At 45.4% G+C, this 17,196-nt stretch overlaps 1 protein-coding gene across 2 annotated transcripts in view; it reads right to left on the reverse strand.

The window, feature by feature from the left end:
* Positions 1–208: 208 nt before the first annotated feature.
* The window catches only part of LOC8038748 (cAMP-dependent protein kinase type II regulatory subunit), a 199,943-nt gene continuing 182,955 nt past the window's right edge, over positions 209–17,196 (reverse strand). For both annotated transcript variants that reach the window (XM_042286868.1, XM_042286867.1), the window contains exons 7-13: positions 16,881–17,037; positions 14,640–14,741; positions 12,718–12,792; positions 10,498–10,563; positions 8,443–8,494; positions 6,845–6,913; positions 209–4,671 (exon numbers count right to left, since the gene is read on the reverse strand). In XM_042286868.1, coding sequence (XP_042142802.1) covers positions 4,541–4,671; positions 6,845–6,913; positions 8,443–8,494; positions 10,498–10,563; positions 12,718–12,792; positions 14,640–14,741; positions 16,881–17,037 — 652 coding nt within the window. In that variant the 3' untranslated portion in view covers positions 209–4,540. The remainder of the gene's footprint in view (positions 4,672–6,844; positions 6,914–8,442; positions 8,495–10,497; positions 10,564–12,717; positions 12,793–14,639; positions 14,742–16,880; positions 17,038–17,196) is intronic.

A 17,196-nucleotide genomic window follows, 5' to 3' on the forward strand; every position in this document is an offset into this window, starting at 1 on the left:
TACTTTTTGCTGCTCCATAATTGACTTTTGGCTGCTCGAAAATCAATCGCGTCTCTGTATAATGTACTACAACGCACCTAAAGAGAGCAATATTATACTAATCTTTGGAATTTCCTCGCAATTAAGAACCATTTAGTGGCCGTAGGTTCGGGCAATCGTCTCGATGCTGGCACGTGCAAGCGCCGAAGAAAGCAGACGAACAACGTGCGAAGTTTCCGTCGTACAGCCCGCATTTATTCCCAGCGTGCTCGAGAGTCGAAATTCAACATTCATAAATATACACCTACAATTTGCGGAGAGAAGAAAAATAAAAGAAAAATAAAGAAAAGGCTCCTTCCTTGCAACGAAACGAAAGAAGAAAGGGATGCAGGGTCGAAAGAAACTCGGGAACTTCAACAACAAAGCAACGTCAAAGAAAAACGTTAACAAAAAGTGTTAAAGAACAGTCCGTACAAAATTGCAAAAAAGAAACGGGCGAGAGAGCCAGACGCAATGTTATTTTCGATCGTGTGCACATGATAAGGAACAAGGTAGTACTAGTAGCACTTTTCCACATCGTCGAAGAGAGAAGGGGGAGGCAAACATGAGAGACACAGAGAAACGTCGGATGCGTCGAGGACAATGCAAAAAACGGTACGGAACAACTCCATCAACATACCACAACAGTCTTTTTTTTTTGTCATTTCTTTTGCCCTCAACGGGAGAAGAATACTCTGCATCTGTAACGGTATTGTCGAGAGGTGCTTCGGGCTGGTGGGCGACTTTGCTCGTGTCTTCCGTCTGCCGTGAGCAAGGTGCGAGTCGTCGTCTGCAGACGACAGCGAGTTTGACGGTGTGCAAAGAATACTGGAGAAGCTCGCTGTTGGAAATACAGGCGGCAGCACGGGACAGTGCAGCAGGTGGAACTAGACCAGTAAAAATGGTTTAGCAGACGCGTCACGGAACGTCGGTTCGTGAACAATGCTCCTGGGTTAAGAAACTACTATCAATTTGGGAAAAACGTCTGGCGAGCATATTCAGTTGTGAACAGAAGAGAAACCAGAACTCACGAACGCAGTTTGCGCGTTCGACGTGCGTGTGTGGTGGACTCGCATCCCTCGTGTTGCCACCAGATGGCGCTGGCATGCGAGGCAAGAGCACTGGCAGGTTCTGGTTTTCCCCATTCACGAAAGCAGTTCCGAACGACTCGGCAGAATTTCGGGATCGCGGGCGAAAAGAAAATAAAGTCGCACCATCGTTCTACCAATGTGGCCGTGGTGTGAACAGAGAGCCCGGCTCTACAGCTGGCAACATTGGCATCCCGTCTGCCACCACTTCTCAACTGGGCATATCTGTGATGCATAGTTGAACCCAGGATTTTTGGCGCCAATTTCGCAGCAGTATTTGAGACCCTGCCGTCGTAACGTGACGCAAAGACCGAGCTCCGTCGACCGTTCGGTACAAAACGTCCGGTGCCGGAATGGCGGCGCCCCACACACACCTCGTCTGCTAGCGAGTTCGCACCAGCTCCGTGGATCTTTGCACAGCGAGCATGACAAACGCGCGAGTCTTAAAAGAAGTGACACTAACGACACTACGAAAAGAATGAGCCGGAAGGACAACGAAAACATACATTGTGACTATGCTAGCTTCAACAAGTAACATTGGTAGTCCAGTACGCAGTACATGGAATATAGAGTGGCTCCGGCAAAAAAAAAAAAAAAAAAAGAAGAAAAGGGTACAATACACAACTCGTCATAGATTGCTCTTAAAAGGGGAAGAAACTAGAAGAAAAACAAAGGGTCGTAAACTCTGTTCTCGTTCTAGCTTGCGTAATCTCTGAAACATAAAAAAAACTATTCTAACAAAAGTTCTGCGCCGCGCAAGCAAAGGCTCGTCTCTTTAGAAGCTCGGCGTGCGGCAGAGTCTTACGAACGAGCGCCCTCTCACACGTGCAATTTTTGCGAACACACCGACACGCACGCACATACACACATTAATTACTCACATACACACAGAAAGAAACAGTTTGGAGAATGAATTGCCGTATGGTATACGTCTCCCCCGTTATGAACACGGTCGGTCGAAAACATGCCACAAACCTGCAATTCCTTCATGTGCGGGGTCAACCTTCCCAAATTTACGTCGTCGCTTCATTTACGAAAACAAAACAAACATGGCACTAGCAAAAGTTACAGTCGTCCGTAGTGCAAACTAGAAGTCACCGGCAGTTGGCTCCACCTTTTGGCTGCGATACTGGCAAGGGTGCGCTACCTTATGATCGCAAGTGTGTTTATCATACTATTGGCCGTGCAACGCGAACCGGAGAAACAACCAAAAGCACTTTCCGTGGGAGTCATTCTCGCAGTCCGGGCGGAAGACGGTTCTCTCGAGTTGCGACGTGGAAAACCCGGGCACAATTCAGCCGAACAAGCTCCTAGCAGTCGACGGCCTATAGTCGACAGCGTACCCCAGGTTCGTGAACCGATTCGCCCGTCGTCAGGGCGACGTCCACACAAACGACAAATGTCTTGTGGGTTCGGACGCCCAGCGCGAACCCACATGCCAGAACTTCGAACCGGTGACGAAATATATGCCTAAAAAAGTTCTATGACTAAAAACAAAAAAAAAAAGCGAGTAAAGCGGTTGGTGCTAAAAAAAGAAACCAACAAGCAGATGTGTCAACGAAAACTGCCATGGAGCGACAGAAAAAAAATTAAACCGACAACATTCCTTTGCCTTCCAAATTTAACGGCACGACACCGCATTGAGCGGAAGAGCTCTACAATGCCTACTGCAAAGTGACACGTACAAAATAAAACTGCGAAGCAAACGTACGCCCGGCACGACGTTTGGGTGCGCAGAAAAACAAGGTTCACGGGGCCCTTCGACGATAGCTCCTAGAGATATTGATTCAGAAGAAAAAAAAAGTGGCAAGTGCAATCTAAGGGACTCTCTTAGTAACCGACAAAGTGCACGCCAGTTCGGTACAAACCCACGTAGTACAGACAGCATCGCGTCGACACGATCCCCTGCTCTCGAGCTACGCAAGCTCTGTTCCCCACTGTACTGCTCTAAACTCTATCGACGGCTCCACGCACGAGACAAAAAAGAAAGCCCGACGCGTTGCGACTGACGCCATGTCTCGAGGCATTCACAATGGGGGGCAGGATTGAGCACAAAGTTGTGAACGGTCGTCGGCGTACAAGAATTCCAATCGAAATCGGCGTTCTGTTTGGTTTATGCCGACGGGGAGGCTTTTGCTTTCCACGGTCGGATCAATAAATTGGTAGCATTTCCGATATGCACCTCAAGTGTGCCGGAAATGCATTCCCATGCAAGGTTATAACTGACGGGTATTTGCAGTTGTCTCATCAAATTAGTTTCACGGCCAATAAATTCCGATGGTCAACCCGGCAAAAGTCGGAAAAGTGATCAGAAATCGGATTTCGCTGCTTGTGGCGTTGGACGCACACTTTGATGGAGTTAACAATGACTTTAGAAACTAACCCGACGGGGAGAGGTATCTCACGGTCACGCGAAGGAAGTCTGGGGATGTCCTAGGTGCTACTCAACTCGCCCGGCTGAAATAACTGAAATGGATTCAAAGCGACCTCAGCAGCACTAAACTTGCACACCCGGACAACCTAGGAGCCTCGAGAAACGTGCAGAGAAAACAAACTGCACGCCTCCCTGTCCCACAAATTGCTGGCCCCTCAATCTCATCCGACCAGTCATTTCCACCAATCGTGAAGAAGTTTCATCTTGCCCCGCTCTTCGTACGGCTTAATCCTCGTCCCTCGTGCGAACCGACCGACCAATAGATGCGCTTCCTTTTACAAACGTTTTGCCCCCACACTTCTTTCCTTCCTCAAAGACACAACTATGGCAGGAAAGGATGCCTGTCGTCGCCCCTGTTCCACGAATCGGAAACCGCCTCCCACTGGTCGGGAACAAAACAGTTCCGACCAATGGGGATCCTTCCGTTTAAGACCGTGCATGCCCCATCCCGTTCTTCCCTGACAACACGCTGTCCGCTGCCCCCGCTCGACAAACCAGAGAGCTCAGTTCCCACGCCGCTTTCTCCGACTGGCCAGTTTGCCTCTTAAGCGCATTTCAAACGGACCAATCAGATTCGCTCGATTCGCGCTCCCTTCCCTTTATTCTTTCCTAAAAACACGAGTAAGAGTCGGAAAAACGCGCCGATCCTTGCGTCGATGGCAGACCGTTCCCTCTGACCGGTCGGTCCTCCGTCTGTGCGCTTGCCAACCAACCAATAGGACTGCCAGATTCACAGACTGTCCCATACTCTCAGAAAAAAACAAAAAAACACAATTGGGTCACGGAGACAAGCGCTGACAACGGCGGGAAGGGGCCCGACTTAGGGAAAGAATGAGGCAGAAACACCAGACTCTGGCCTCGGAACAACGTCGTCATCCGACTACGGATTTCTGGGGAATGCCCGGAAGTCTGTGGGGGGGGGGGGGGGGGGGTGGACAGCTAGGGAAAAGAGGGAAGGGGCGGCAATGAGAGAAGAGGGAAGTGTTCCGAAGCTGCCCCATCATCGCAGGTCCGAGACGTTGGCTTTGGATCCAAACGCTTGGACCATCTGCTCTTCGTACTGGTCGATGTTTCGCATCATGATTTCCTTGCAGGGCCCCAAGAGTCGCTCGAATGCAGAGACGTCCAGAACTGGAAAGACCGAAAGGAAGGCCTGGCAATGGCTTCTCTTGCAACAACTCCCACGTGTCAACAAAAACCGATCCTGGTTTAGGCCTCGCATAGGCATGTGAAGAGCTCATTCTGAGCACTACAGTTGTTAAAGCCGCAGTCATACTGTTAACGCGTCGTAGAAAAGACAGCCGGCAGACATTGAGGCGCGTTTCTTCCTGTCCTATTGGCCATACAAGAACTGCCTTTAGACATGTTTGAAGCATACATGTGCATGAAGCCAAACATACTTGGAGCGCAACCGCAGACAATTCTGCCATTGTGTCTGTGGCGAACAGCCTGTCTTTTGTATGTCTGCTTGTATGCATTAACTGGACGCTTTCCAGCTATATACTTGGAAAGCATAGATTGATTTATTTATATTTATTCAAAGTCACATATATCCAGGCTGTTTACAAGCATGTTTGAAAAAGTTTTTCCCAGACTTATTTGCCCTCTGCTCTCCCAGGACCATTAGACCTGAGAAATTATTTTGCAGGTTGATACCTGGTAAACCAGTGAGCAAATAAAAAATTAGCATTATATAACAGTTTCGAACTGGGATCACCAATAATGCATAATTTCTATTTCCCAGTGAACAAACATGTTTATAATGTTTTCAAAGTTGTAAGAATAGCCTTTGTGCGCTCTATTTGCTGAATGCTAAGAAAGACGTGTTTTGCCATAGTTTTTAATAAGCATATTGTAAAAAAAAAGTTGGGCATAAATGGCTGCCATGAAGTCGTGATATTTAAAACCGAAAGATACAGGGAAAAAAAAAGCTGATATTGTGTCTAGCTAGCACCCAAAATTACATCAGGTACCAGGATGTTGTCTAAATGAAACGAGAAACGACACATATTTTCGAGACGAGGGTGTCTTAAAGATACTAATTACTAAATGATTGTCCCCAGAATGCTGAACAGGTTGCAGAAATACCTTAATTTTTTTCACAAAGCAGATGACACGGGACAAGTACCTTATGCCTCATCACTTCAACACGGACTCTCTTAGAAACTCTTTATTTGGTACCAACAAACAGAACCGTCCATTGATGACGGCTGTAAGGTAGTGCTAATGTGCCTACATTTTTCGATAACATTTTTTAAATCTCGAAGGTGCTTCTAACACGTCTACCAACCTGCTTTGGCCTCGCAGCTGGCAGTATGTTTAAAATAAATAAATATAATAAATGCACCGCATTATCGCCCATAAATTGTGCAAAATATTTGAATTTTCAAATAGTAGTTTGGGATAAGGAGCTACTCGATATTCGCTTTGAGATGAACTGCGATATCCGTATTTTTCCAAATTTTGATCACGGCAGGTTGGCCCCGATGAGCACGCTTCGCACCGGTGCACCGCAGAGGAGCAACACCTGCGGAGCTCGCTTCTGCGGACGATGCTTCTCCAAGGTGCACACTTTGAAATGTACAATTACTGCAGTTGCATGTTTAGGAGAAAAACACTTTCAAAGCAGAATGCTGCTTGCAAGTGCTTTCTGTATTTAAAAAGAAACAGAAACTTTGTGAATGTCAATGTCAACATAGCAGCAAAATTTTCAAAATTAAACTGGCTATTATGCAAGAGCACTATATGTCAGTCGGAGATGCCCCGATGACTACCTACATTCATCATTCGTAATTTTCTCTTTTTTTTTTTTTTTTTTTTTAATTCGAGATTGAAGAAAGGGTATTTGTATAAAGCCAAATTTATAAATCCCCTCAATTGGGTACAGTTGGCACTTCTAGCGAGGTTTAATTTTACGTAAAATCCGTCATCTACCCGCCATCCTAATGTAGACATAGGACTATCTCAGGCCATAGAGCATAAATATAGCAGGATTAAACTTAACTTAGCGTGAAAATGGACAAGTGGAAGCTTGGGAACGACCTTCACGAGTTAAAAAAGGTTTCTGTTTATGAGCATGTGTACAGGTAGTGAACAGTGTTGAAAAAATATTCCATATCCGATTAGAACATGTTCGGCTAAGACCACTATTCGCTCCGAATTCACCTCAAACTCATAATCCACTACTTGCACACGCCTACCCCAGAACATCTGTGGTTCATCCATTAAACCAAGAACTGCCCGTTGTACTCAAACTGTTTTTGCAATGAGGAGACGCGTGAAAACGAAAGCGGCAGCAACTCACGGGCAAGCTTGACGGCGCCCACGGCATACACCGTGGCTGCCCGCGGCTTTTTCGTCAGTAGCGCCAGTTCTGAAAGGAAATGTGGCACACAATGTAGTCATATTATGCACAAAAATATGTTCAAAACCAGCACTAAAGTACAATATCTCTGTACACCACTCAATCGTAAGCCTGATACCGAACCACTTAGCAGGGGCAACGAGAGTGAATATGAAAAAAGCTCGAGGTACACCTAAGCATTTCTTATGAGTTGTGAATGCGAAAGCATGCAAGCCGCTCGTCCGCTCCCTTTGTCGTCTGCTTGTCCACTCCTTTTGTCGTCTGCTGCATACTAGCGCGCGCACGCTTCGGGATCTCGGAGGCCATGGTGCAGCGGCCGATGGGAGCCCTGTCGACGCGCGCCAGCCAATGGAACTGAAGGCACGCGGAAACTAGGAGCCGTTTTCGCGCTTCAAACTGATGACGTCAGCTTGCTCCATGAGACCAGTTAATGCTTTCGCATTAAAAGGTCTATAGCAAAGTAAATTTTTTTTTTTATAGAAATATACCAGTGCTGCAAGCCCGGCCGTTACGACTACACAATGTCCACATCTTTACTACATCAGATGTCAGCCTTCACTGTGAAGTCTTTATAGTGGAGCACGAAAACGAGGCAGAGATTGACCAGAGAAGGTTATTCCCCAGAGAAACGAGAAACCTTAGGTGGTTTCAGAAACTAAAAAATTCTTAAAATAGCGTGAAGGTTCAGGACTGAGGTAACCTGTCATTCTGACGCGAGATTCAAGCCAAAATTTCATCCCAAATGATGGCTTCAAACTAACTTGGTTCAAAAGTATGAGATCCTGTTGATACAAATGTGCACATGAACAAACTGTATTAAAAAAAACTTTCAGCCTTTCCACTCTGGTGAAAAAGGAAGACTAGCGAAGCTGTACTCTGGTGGAAGTGAAGTAATGGGCGGCTGCAAGCCGGCAAGCCAGAGTGGAGAGGTTGAAAAGGTTGCGCCATCTATGAGCGACAGTGGTACCTGTCCAGAGTTTCGTGTCATCATTTGTTTGCTGATGGACATGATACTGGGGGAACTAGCCATTAATAGCTCCGTTTTAAAAGACTAGCCATTAATAGCTCTGTTTTAAAAGCAAATATATAAGAATCCTGTTGACAAAAATACTCTACTCTACATGTTGAAAAAATATCCAATCTCCGTGATTCAATGTTTCACCCGTTTCTTGCACCCCCCCAAGCTTGACCCATAGATCCACCCTTACAGCAGCCCCACGCTGCTGCAAGAGCATGTGGCTTCCACTTGCATCTCATTCGCATGCATCCTTGTGCAAACAAGATGTTAAATGAAACTAGGGTTTGAGCACTGCGGAAGCTATGCTAACCTTGGAAATGTTACACAAAATAGACAATGCCAAGAATACAAGCTTGCAAACGCTGCCCACGCGTTTCAGCAGGTCACATAGAAGAACAGTGCATGCAGTTCTTCTGGGTAAACTTCTTGTATAGCCTACATGTTGATTAAAATTTAACTTGACACCCAATTGCAATCAAAGGCATCTCGCGAAGAATGGTTGTTCACTGCAAATACGTACCTCCGAAGTAGCCGCCCTTGCTGACGCGAGACACCTCCATTTCGGTGCCTCCCTGGAAAGCGAGGTGGCAAAGTGCTCAGTCACGTTGCGTATCAGAAACTACAGATGTGCAACTCAACTAAACCAAGGAGACAGACAATTGCTCAATGGGCATGCAAGCTCGGTGTCAGATTACCAAAGGTAAAAAACAAAAGTATTCTCTTTAAAGTTATTGAGTACCCAATAAAACTGTGAAAACAGTACTTCAGCCTGTAAAGTATTCAAGTAGAGTAATAAACAGTAAAAAAAAAAGTGATTCATTACTTTGAACATGCACTCAAGTTACCACCTTTCTGCAATTCAGTCGAGCAGCTAATTACAGAACAAGCGAATTTGAAAACGCCATTACCAAAAAGCCTCATTTGCTTGCACTGCCTCTGGAAATTCGAGTCCGACAGCTCGCTCCTCTCCGCACAAGCATGGTGCTATCCGAAACATCAGACTAAATGCAAGAAATTGCAAAGTGCCTAGCAGAAATAGTCGAAGTTAATTACTTTTCAAACTATTCCCGCCCCCTAGTAAAAAAAAAAAGGGCGGATGTAGCTTAAGGGGGGACGGACATGGGTCTTTGAAGCCAAAAACTGCCTAAAACTGCAGTCTTTTGAAAATGGCAATGGCTGTTGTTCTTCTGGACCTACCAGACTTCTAATTTCGTAGATGAATATTTGAGCTATAAATCAATTTATAATGTCTATGCGGGCCTATTGTGTGTTGAAGTTGACTAAAATATTGTTTTCACAAAACACAATTTTTGTAATTGTTGAAAATTTGCAGGAGGGATATCCCAGCATCTAGAGCAGATAGAAATATAACCTCTCCTGAAATGTGTAGCTAAATGTGTGAAGCATACAATGTTGAGAGCAGATTTTTTAATATAAGTCTAGAAAATTTTCTATTTGATCTTTTGTTTTATTACTTGTTAGCCATGCATTGAGCACTGAACTTCAATGTGTGGTAAAATCATTAATATTGTGTTTATCTTAAAAGTACTTCCAACATTGTATTCTCTACACTTCATAGTATCTAGCCATCTGTTAAAAAGGATATTTTGTTGAGCAGTTTTTTCCCTATCGTTCCTCCAAACAAAGGCCGGCAAGTTTTAATTATCTTGAGGACAATTCTACTGACTGAGAAAATTACCAGATATATGAAATCAGCACAAAAAACTGAACAAGCTTGTGCAATTTCATTCGGTTTAGTAATAAAATAAGAAGAAAAGCTCCAAGACCAGTGTTCCCCCTTAAGTGGATATATATTACTTGCAAAAGTAATCGGGTTACTAAATGCTGTTTTGTAAGAGTATTTCTAAAATACCAAGTTACTCCCCCAACCATTTGAAGATAGAGTAACGCGAGTAGATCATTAAAGTTACATACTACAAGTCCGATTGATTAGTTCCAACTTGGCGCAATCGAAAAATGCCCGTTGCGACAGTGCCAGCTAGGCGCAAACAACCGTGAAAGGCTGACGCACATATGCATGCCAACGCCACTAAGATTGTTAGATTCGCCGACCGTTAGTAGATTTATAAACAAGGAATCATCTGCTTCAATTAGAACTTGATCAGTGTCGCCTCTCCTAGCACCACGGTTTCTCAAGCTGGGTTTCTAGGAACCCGAAGATCTCGTAGAGTATTCCCACGAATTCCCTCGGCTCTAATATTTCCTCGGCTCCCAAATTTTAGGTTGTCCCACGGGTAAAGTATTTTCCCAGTTCGATGCACCGTTTAGTAGATCTAAGTCACTCGGTGATGCGTAACTATGATCGAAATGCTCTCTAGATGCGCATTGCTGCTTATGAGGTCTGTAGATGTCCACACCACATTAGAGCACCAATGCGGACACCAGAAAGGGTTTAGACTTCCCTTCGGGGCAGATGGGGTCCCTCAGGATCGGAAAGTTGGAGGACACCTGTCACACTTTTTTTCAATTCTTTTCGGCGTTCCCCAAAAGAAGACACCCCGGAAAGGGGGTGACTGCGTGAACTGTGAGAAAGTGAAAGAGGAGGAACACTCACATTTTTTTTAACGACTATTCTGACCATGCCATCTTCTAGAAAATACATGCCGTCCGCCTCGTCCCCCTGCAAGGAAAGATTGCAAGAGACTCTTATGAACGGGCTACGTGTTTCGCAAAAACAGGTAAAAAATGTACGAGGCACATGTCCAGGTGCATGCCACGGTCGGCAAACGACAGGCAGATGATAAGCAGACTGCTAGTTTTGGCAGAGTCTTTCAACATGCCGCCGGTCACAAAACTTCTCCATAGCGTTACGGGAGAGCTTGGTACGCGACCATGTACGGCATCGCACCGACGGCGATTGCCGTTAGAGTAAGCACCTTCGGCTCCTCAATACCGCTATCGCCGTCAAACTTCAGCATCGCAACTAGCGCCCTCGAACAGAGGCACTGCGAACTCCTAAGCTCAGTTTTCTGGCTCTTTTTCGCTCGCAAAAAACACAGTTTTTGTTTGAAAACAAACAAAATAAGCTTATGGAAGACGAAGTTAATAAACGGGCAGGCTGGTTAATGTCGCGCGTGATTCCAACCTGAAAGGTTCCAGGTGAAAATGGTCTTTACTACAAACTATGAGTTTAATAGGCCACTTTCAGGTGGACTTCGGGGTTGTTTGAGAATGCACAAGGAAAGCCCCCCTTAAGATGCCAGGTTGGTGTTGTCTACGACATTCCAGTGGCCCGTGGGTTCTCCTACGTCGGACAAACAAGGTGCCGTTTAAATGAAAGATTACTACTAGAGAACAAGAGAGATGTCAGGAATAATGCAACAAACTCTGAAATTGCGAGGCACGTAGAAGAGTGCGATAAATGGTTGCCAGTGGGGGAGGACACTATTGTGCTAAGTGGAGAGAAAAACTGAGCAAAAAGAGTTTTAAAAGAAACAGTTAGGATTGGTTCTGTGAGAAACTGTATTAGCCCCCCTTCAATCGCACTGGATGCGGCATGCGGAGGCTTTTACTTTTGTAAGTGTCGGGAAAGAAGAAAAAGAAACATTGTACAAAATCTTGATTATTTTTTTTGGTGACCTTGATACGGTTTTGTTAGAGAAGTCTGAGTCTTGTACCGTTGGATGTGTTACGGAGGGTGTAACGATGGATCTGGCAAATGTGTGCAAACTCGGTAAAGGTTGCGCGAGAGGGTGGCATATAAAACATAATGTGTGAATAAAATCTATTCAGCCAAGTTTGAGATGCCTGTGTTTGTCCATTGTCATTTCTCGTCTCCGGTTAGAATCATGCGTAAAAGAAACTTATTTAAAAGTTCTGTAATCAGATATCAATAAAGAATGACCGGCACTTGCATACAGTGATCAATCACAGATGTGAAAGAAACGTCGATGTACAAGAAATACTTATATATATATATATTTTTTTTTTTTAATACTAGTAATTGCGAAGTCGGAGTGGCTCACTGAGGGTGGGGTGACCAATAGAGAATGCCTCCTCCGGAACTGTGGTGCTCCTAGAAACAGTGTTTGATCCTGTACCAAACTTTGGATAAAGTTTCGTGACCAGTAGCATATTGAAGTACTCTGGTCCAGGGATGAGCAAAAGCAACAATTCAGACTTTGTGCAACATGGCCCCCCTCCCCTTCCCTCCCCCTCCCCTCTCCCCTTCCCCCTTCCACCCCCAAAAAAAAGGAAACCGAAGGTACACAAATTTACGAACCATATGTTACTTGATACCTAGACTGGCTTCAATACTGTACTCCCGGACAACTTTCCATAGCCATGCACGTAAATTTTATGGGTGCACATGTGCTTGGACACTTTGAGCACAGATCAAAACTGTGCGTGCGGTCTCTTTGTTTCTGAAATGCTACAGAAAGTTTTCCTCGAACAGAGGCTCATTCGATTTGCATGCACCTCTCGCACCAGCTACGCTCGCCACGCTGAACCCCGTTTGATTTGTGAGCGTAGTTTGTCTTGAAGCACATACAGGAAGTACACTGCCCTGAACTTTTCCACACCAGTTCAGGTGAATCGAGCAAACCCATTGTAAGCTGTTATACAATGCCTGCATGTGCAATTCAACAGTTGCAATGAACTGCATATGCAGATATTGAACGAAGAAAAAAATCTTAACATCCACCTTAACGCATAACTAGAGGTGTTGACCAGCAGCTCACAACCCATGTTTGCCCAAACCACCTCGCAGACAAATACCAAATTACGAATAAGAGGTCGACAAATCTGAGAAAGCGGCTTGTGAATAGTATACCTGTTTGATGATGAGCTCTCCGTCCGCAAAAGACCTTGGCGTGAGTGCGTCGGCTAGGTTCATGCGTTCGTAGTGCTGCGAGTGAAGTGAAAACATGTTGGTGAGACGACGACCGTGCTCACATGCGACGGTCGTAGTAACGCAGTGCAAGCTTTCCTATATTAATGGGTGACCATACTGTGCCACTGTTGCTATTTGTATGCATCGGTCAACTCAAGTACCATTCTGTCATAAATGTTTCATCAACTGATGGGCGTGTTGGCAAAAGTCAGGAAACAGAAGAAAAAATAAACGCAAAACACAAGGTTTTACAGGATCATTATAATTATTTTTTGCATGGTTCAATAAAGGAACATGCATATAATTAGTTTGCATTTGAGTGCAAACTAATTCCTTGCACTTGGGCAAATTCATTAGGATGACAATTGTGCTGTCAACTGTGACGAACGTAACGCATTCTTTAGGATTTCGACACAATACTCCAGCCAAAATGAGTCATTACACCTTGAACCACTTATCATGATAAGCAGTTCATCAGTGCCAATATCTCCCTCATTTGTCATATATAATAAAGAAATAGCATAATGATCTCATTTATAATAACATCACATACTGTGATAACCCACCTATAATCAACAACCTCACTTACTATGTATAACAAAGCCAGTTATAGTAACTCCACTCACTAAACAAATCCACTCTTTATAGTCAAATCGTTCTTACAAAAAAAAAAAAAATTGAATAAATGTGGTATTTTAGTCCCATGTTCCAGGAACAAAAAAACAACTGCCAGATGGCCAGAAAAACATGCTTTTCCTAATAAGCTGCTAAAAGTATTAAGCACTGGAGAAAATTGGTGATCCAAGTTAAAGGCCGACCTACAGAATCATCTTCTGAGAGGCAGGAAACAGGTTCCCAGTTTACTTCTCTCTCTCCCCTCTTGCACTCTTCTCTCCTCCTTTCCCCACAGGAGTGGGTCTTTAAATCCTTATTTTTCATTCTCTTTGTTCAAGTTCCGGCCATTAAAGAACACGACGAAAAAGCCCAAATACACACCCGATCTCGCCACTCCAACTCCTGCTTCCACGCAATAAAGTTTTAAATAAGGACTTGACGCAAATGGACGATTTTTCTCCAGCACCTAATATTACGACGGGCCTTACACGAAAAGTAGATGTATTTTTAGCTCCCAATTTAGACAAAAACTTCTGTACTGCAGCATGGGGCTAGACTACCGATGTGCCACTCACCTTACATAAATGCTAGTTCTGTCTCAAAGAACCTCTAATGGCACAGAACCACTCCTGCAAAACTTCAGCTCGTTATGCTATGTGGGTCGTACCATGTCAAGAGATGTAAAATTTCTTCAGTTAAAGTTGCGCTCAGAGTGTCGACAATCTGCCTACCGACTGCCTTACGAGTGCCGCCATTTCGTGTCCTAGCGCAACAAGAGCAAAATTGACGATAGGAACAATTCGAAAACGCAGTTTTCCGAGCTTTACGTACAATGTCAGAAAGCGCCAGCAACATCGTTTCGCTCCATTCCGGACCGTTCCGACGTTTCCAGAGGACGATAAAGTGTCTCCCGCGACTTCAGACAAAGCTTCAGACATCCCGCCACGCAGATTCCAAAGCGGCAAGATTTCCAAAGTGCCGTTCCTTCGAAGCATAGCTTATTCGGCGACAAGCTTCGGCAACCGTATGGTGCCCGGAATGCGTCTGCCGGAGAGAACGACCTGTGGAATGGGCGTCTGCGGGATCCGCCGCCGAGTCGTAACGGCATCGTGCGACGGCCCGATGCCTTTACTATGTCGCCGGGTGGAAGTTGGGAGACCACGCTTGAGGACACGGCGGGCGTGCGAGCCAGAGACGCGTTCTGGGTCGCCGTGGCGACTCGCGGGAACGACGGGTGCAACGCTTACGTTGAGCGACTTGAGCATGGGCACACGCTCCAGGAGGGTCTCGTACTCCTTCCTCTTCTTGAAGGCGCTCTTGAGGACGATGCGCCGGAAGGTTTGCCGGTTCTGAAAAAGAGGGAACCAGGGAGGACCGCATCACTTCGACGCCATGCCAGAACAAACATGAAACGCCCGGTTGTTCTTTGCCACTGAGGTTGCGCAGCCGCTGAAGTAGACTTCTCGTTTTGAGCGTCCAGGTCCGTCGCACTCTGCTAAAGGACGTTCGGCGCTTGGAAATGTTGTGCCGCTAGAGAAAAGAGATACTAAAACATGGTGCCCCGAGGCTTCCCTTTTTTCATTCCCTATCTGGAGAGTGGACCTCTACTTTTGAAAGAAGAACAATGGGATCCACAAAGAATTCTTTTTCAAAGTTCTTCCCTTCATCTTTTACTGATTTCATTCTTTGTCTGGACTCCCAAGTTTGAGATAGACAGTGCCGTAGCGTGTAAAGAAGTTGTTTTCCCCATACGTCTTAAATGAAAATTTTTGTACTAGTAGAAGAGATGGTAGCAGCACAAAGCTTTTTGTGGGAGGAAGATGTCTCAGGGACCTCAAATAAGCGGCAAGTGGGGAAACGAGTAAGGCCTTGTTGGCAAGAAACAAAGTTTTTAAGGCACTCCTTCGATCTCCTGCCAGATATCCGGTGTGCAGAATTCATTAGCGATATACATATATGCAAATCTGGGCAGCACAACAGCATGACATTATAGACGTGCATGACGTAACAATGTCAAGGTGTGGTCATGTTACATCATGTCAGATGACACTGTGTCACGTGACGTCACATGATGTGATGTTACGCCACAACTTAACATAGAACGCTACTACACCTAATAACGTTGGGAATCTGATAACAAAATAAAAATTACACGCACAATCATTCGAACAAACGCAATGAAATATGGTAGCTTTACAGGAACATCGTTAGTGAAAACAATTACGAAGAATGGTACGGTGATTAAGTGGTGTTATATGCCTTGCACATCGAGGACAATGTCAAGGACGGCATCTAGAACGATGTTGAGGACGACCTCTAGAACAAACTCAAGGACGGTGTTGAGGACGACCTCAAGAAAGTCTACGACGACGTCCAGGACGACCTCCAAGTTGTGAAAGACGACGTCTAGGACAATGTCAGAGACGGAATCTAGGACCATATTGAGGACAACCTTTAAGGACACCGTCAAGAACGACATCTAGAATGAACTCAAGGACGACCTCAAGGACGACAGGTCACGTCAGCTTCAGCTACCGGCACTCATGCGAACGTAGCTTATGCTACTGGCACTTATGTGACCTTGAACTGCAGTCAGGGGCATTACGTGATTTTGTACGAGACCTTGCACTTCAGCCACGGATGGTACGTGACCTTGAGGACGTGAACTTGAGCGTGGCTGGGCCTATAAAGCTACCGCTTTAAATAATAAACTTTGCTGACATGTCGCATGACACCAAGACTGCACCACGGGTCACGTGGCCTGATGCCCGTCACATGGTGACATGACCATCTGACCCGTAGTGGCGCCATCCATATGACCAATGGCGTCGCACTGGATTTAGCAGAATGTTAGCCCCCTAAATTTAGTTGTTGACAGCCCTGCCTACGAAGACAGTGGCTATGACGACGATTACACAAATCCTAGCTTCGCTTTCGTTAAAGCGGAGCTCCGCCAAAATTTTGGTGGTAACTGATCTGCCTCAAAATTTGTTCAACACACTAATAGACAGATCTGAACTAGTGATGAAGATCCGGGAAGTTCTACTGGCAGCGCTGAAAACGTGGCGTCAGATGTTGTATTACGGGCCATATGGGGGCAGTGTATCTCGTTTCAGACAGGTTTCAAGAAGTTAGATGGTGCGAAATGAATGCTGGCTAAGCCTAGCAAAACAAAACAAAAAAAAAAGACGCGAAAAATACTGTCGTTTTTTTTCCTAGGCTGCCAGCTTGACTTGCAAGTTACACAACAGATGATGTCGTCCCACTGGAAAACGCAAGAACATGGGAACATTGGTTCTGGCATCACCTTCATTTGCTGTTTTCTCGGTAGCTATATTGAATTTAGAAATGATAAATAACACGCTGAAAGTATGTTTAGTTTGGATATTTGAAAAAAAAGAATGCCAGCTTTCAAGTGCATTAATCTGTACTGAATCTTTCAATCTTCTCGTGCCAATGGGAGTTCCGCTCGTTAAAGTCTCACTCACCATCGCCCAGAGGGATCCCTCGCTGACCGCAGTGATGGTGGCCGCTCGTGGCATGTTGTACATGAGGGCAAGCTCCCCGAAGCTGCCAGAGTTCTCGTACTTGCCGACCAGCTTGTTCTTCTCCGTGTCCGTCGACACAAAGATGTTGTACGTGCCGCTGCGAAAACGCGAGAACGCAAACCAGAGTGAGAAAATCCAGACGCCACACGCGATGCCGAGCACACTGCAACGTTTTGCCACGCGATTGGTTTGCTCTTGATCGTACGAGTCTTGTCGACGGGGTTGCACAATCAACAGCTTCGGTAACTTTTATACG

Source organism: Ixodes scapularis, unplaced genomic scaffold (genome assembly GCF_016920785.2).
Source record: "Ixodes scapularis isolate PalLabHiFi unplaced genomic scaffold, ASM1692078v2 PGA_scaffold8__174_contigs__length_109621045, whole genome shotgun sequence".
Lineage (NCBI taxonomy): Eukaryota > Metazoa > Arthropoda > Arachnida > Ixodida > Ixodidae > Ixodes > Ixodes scapularis.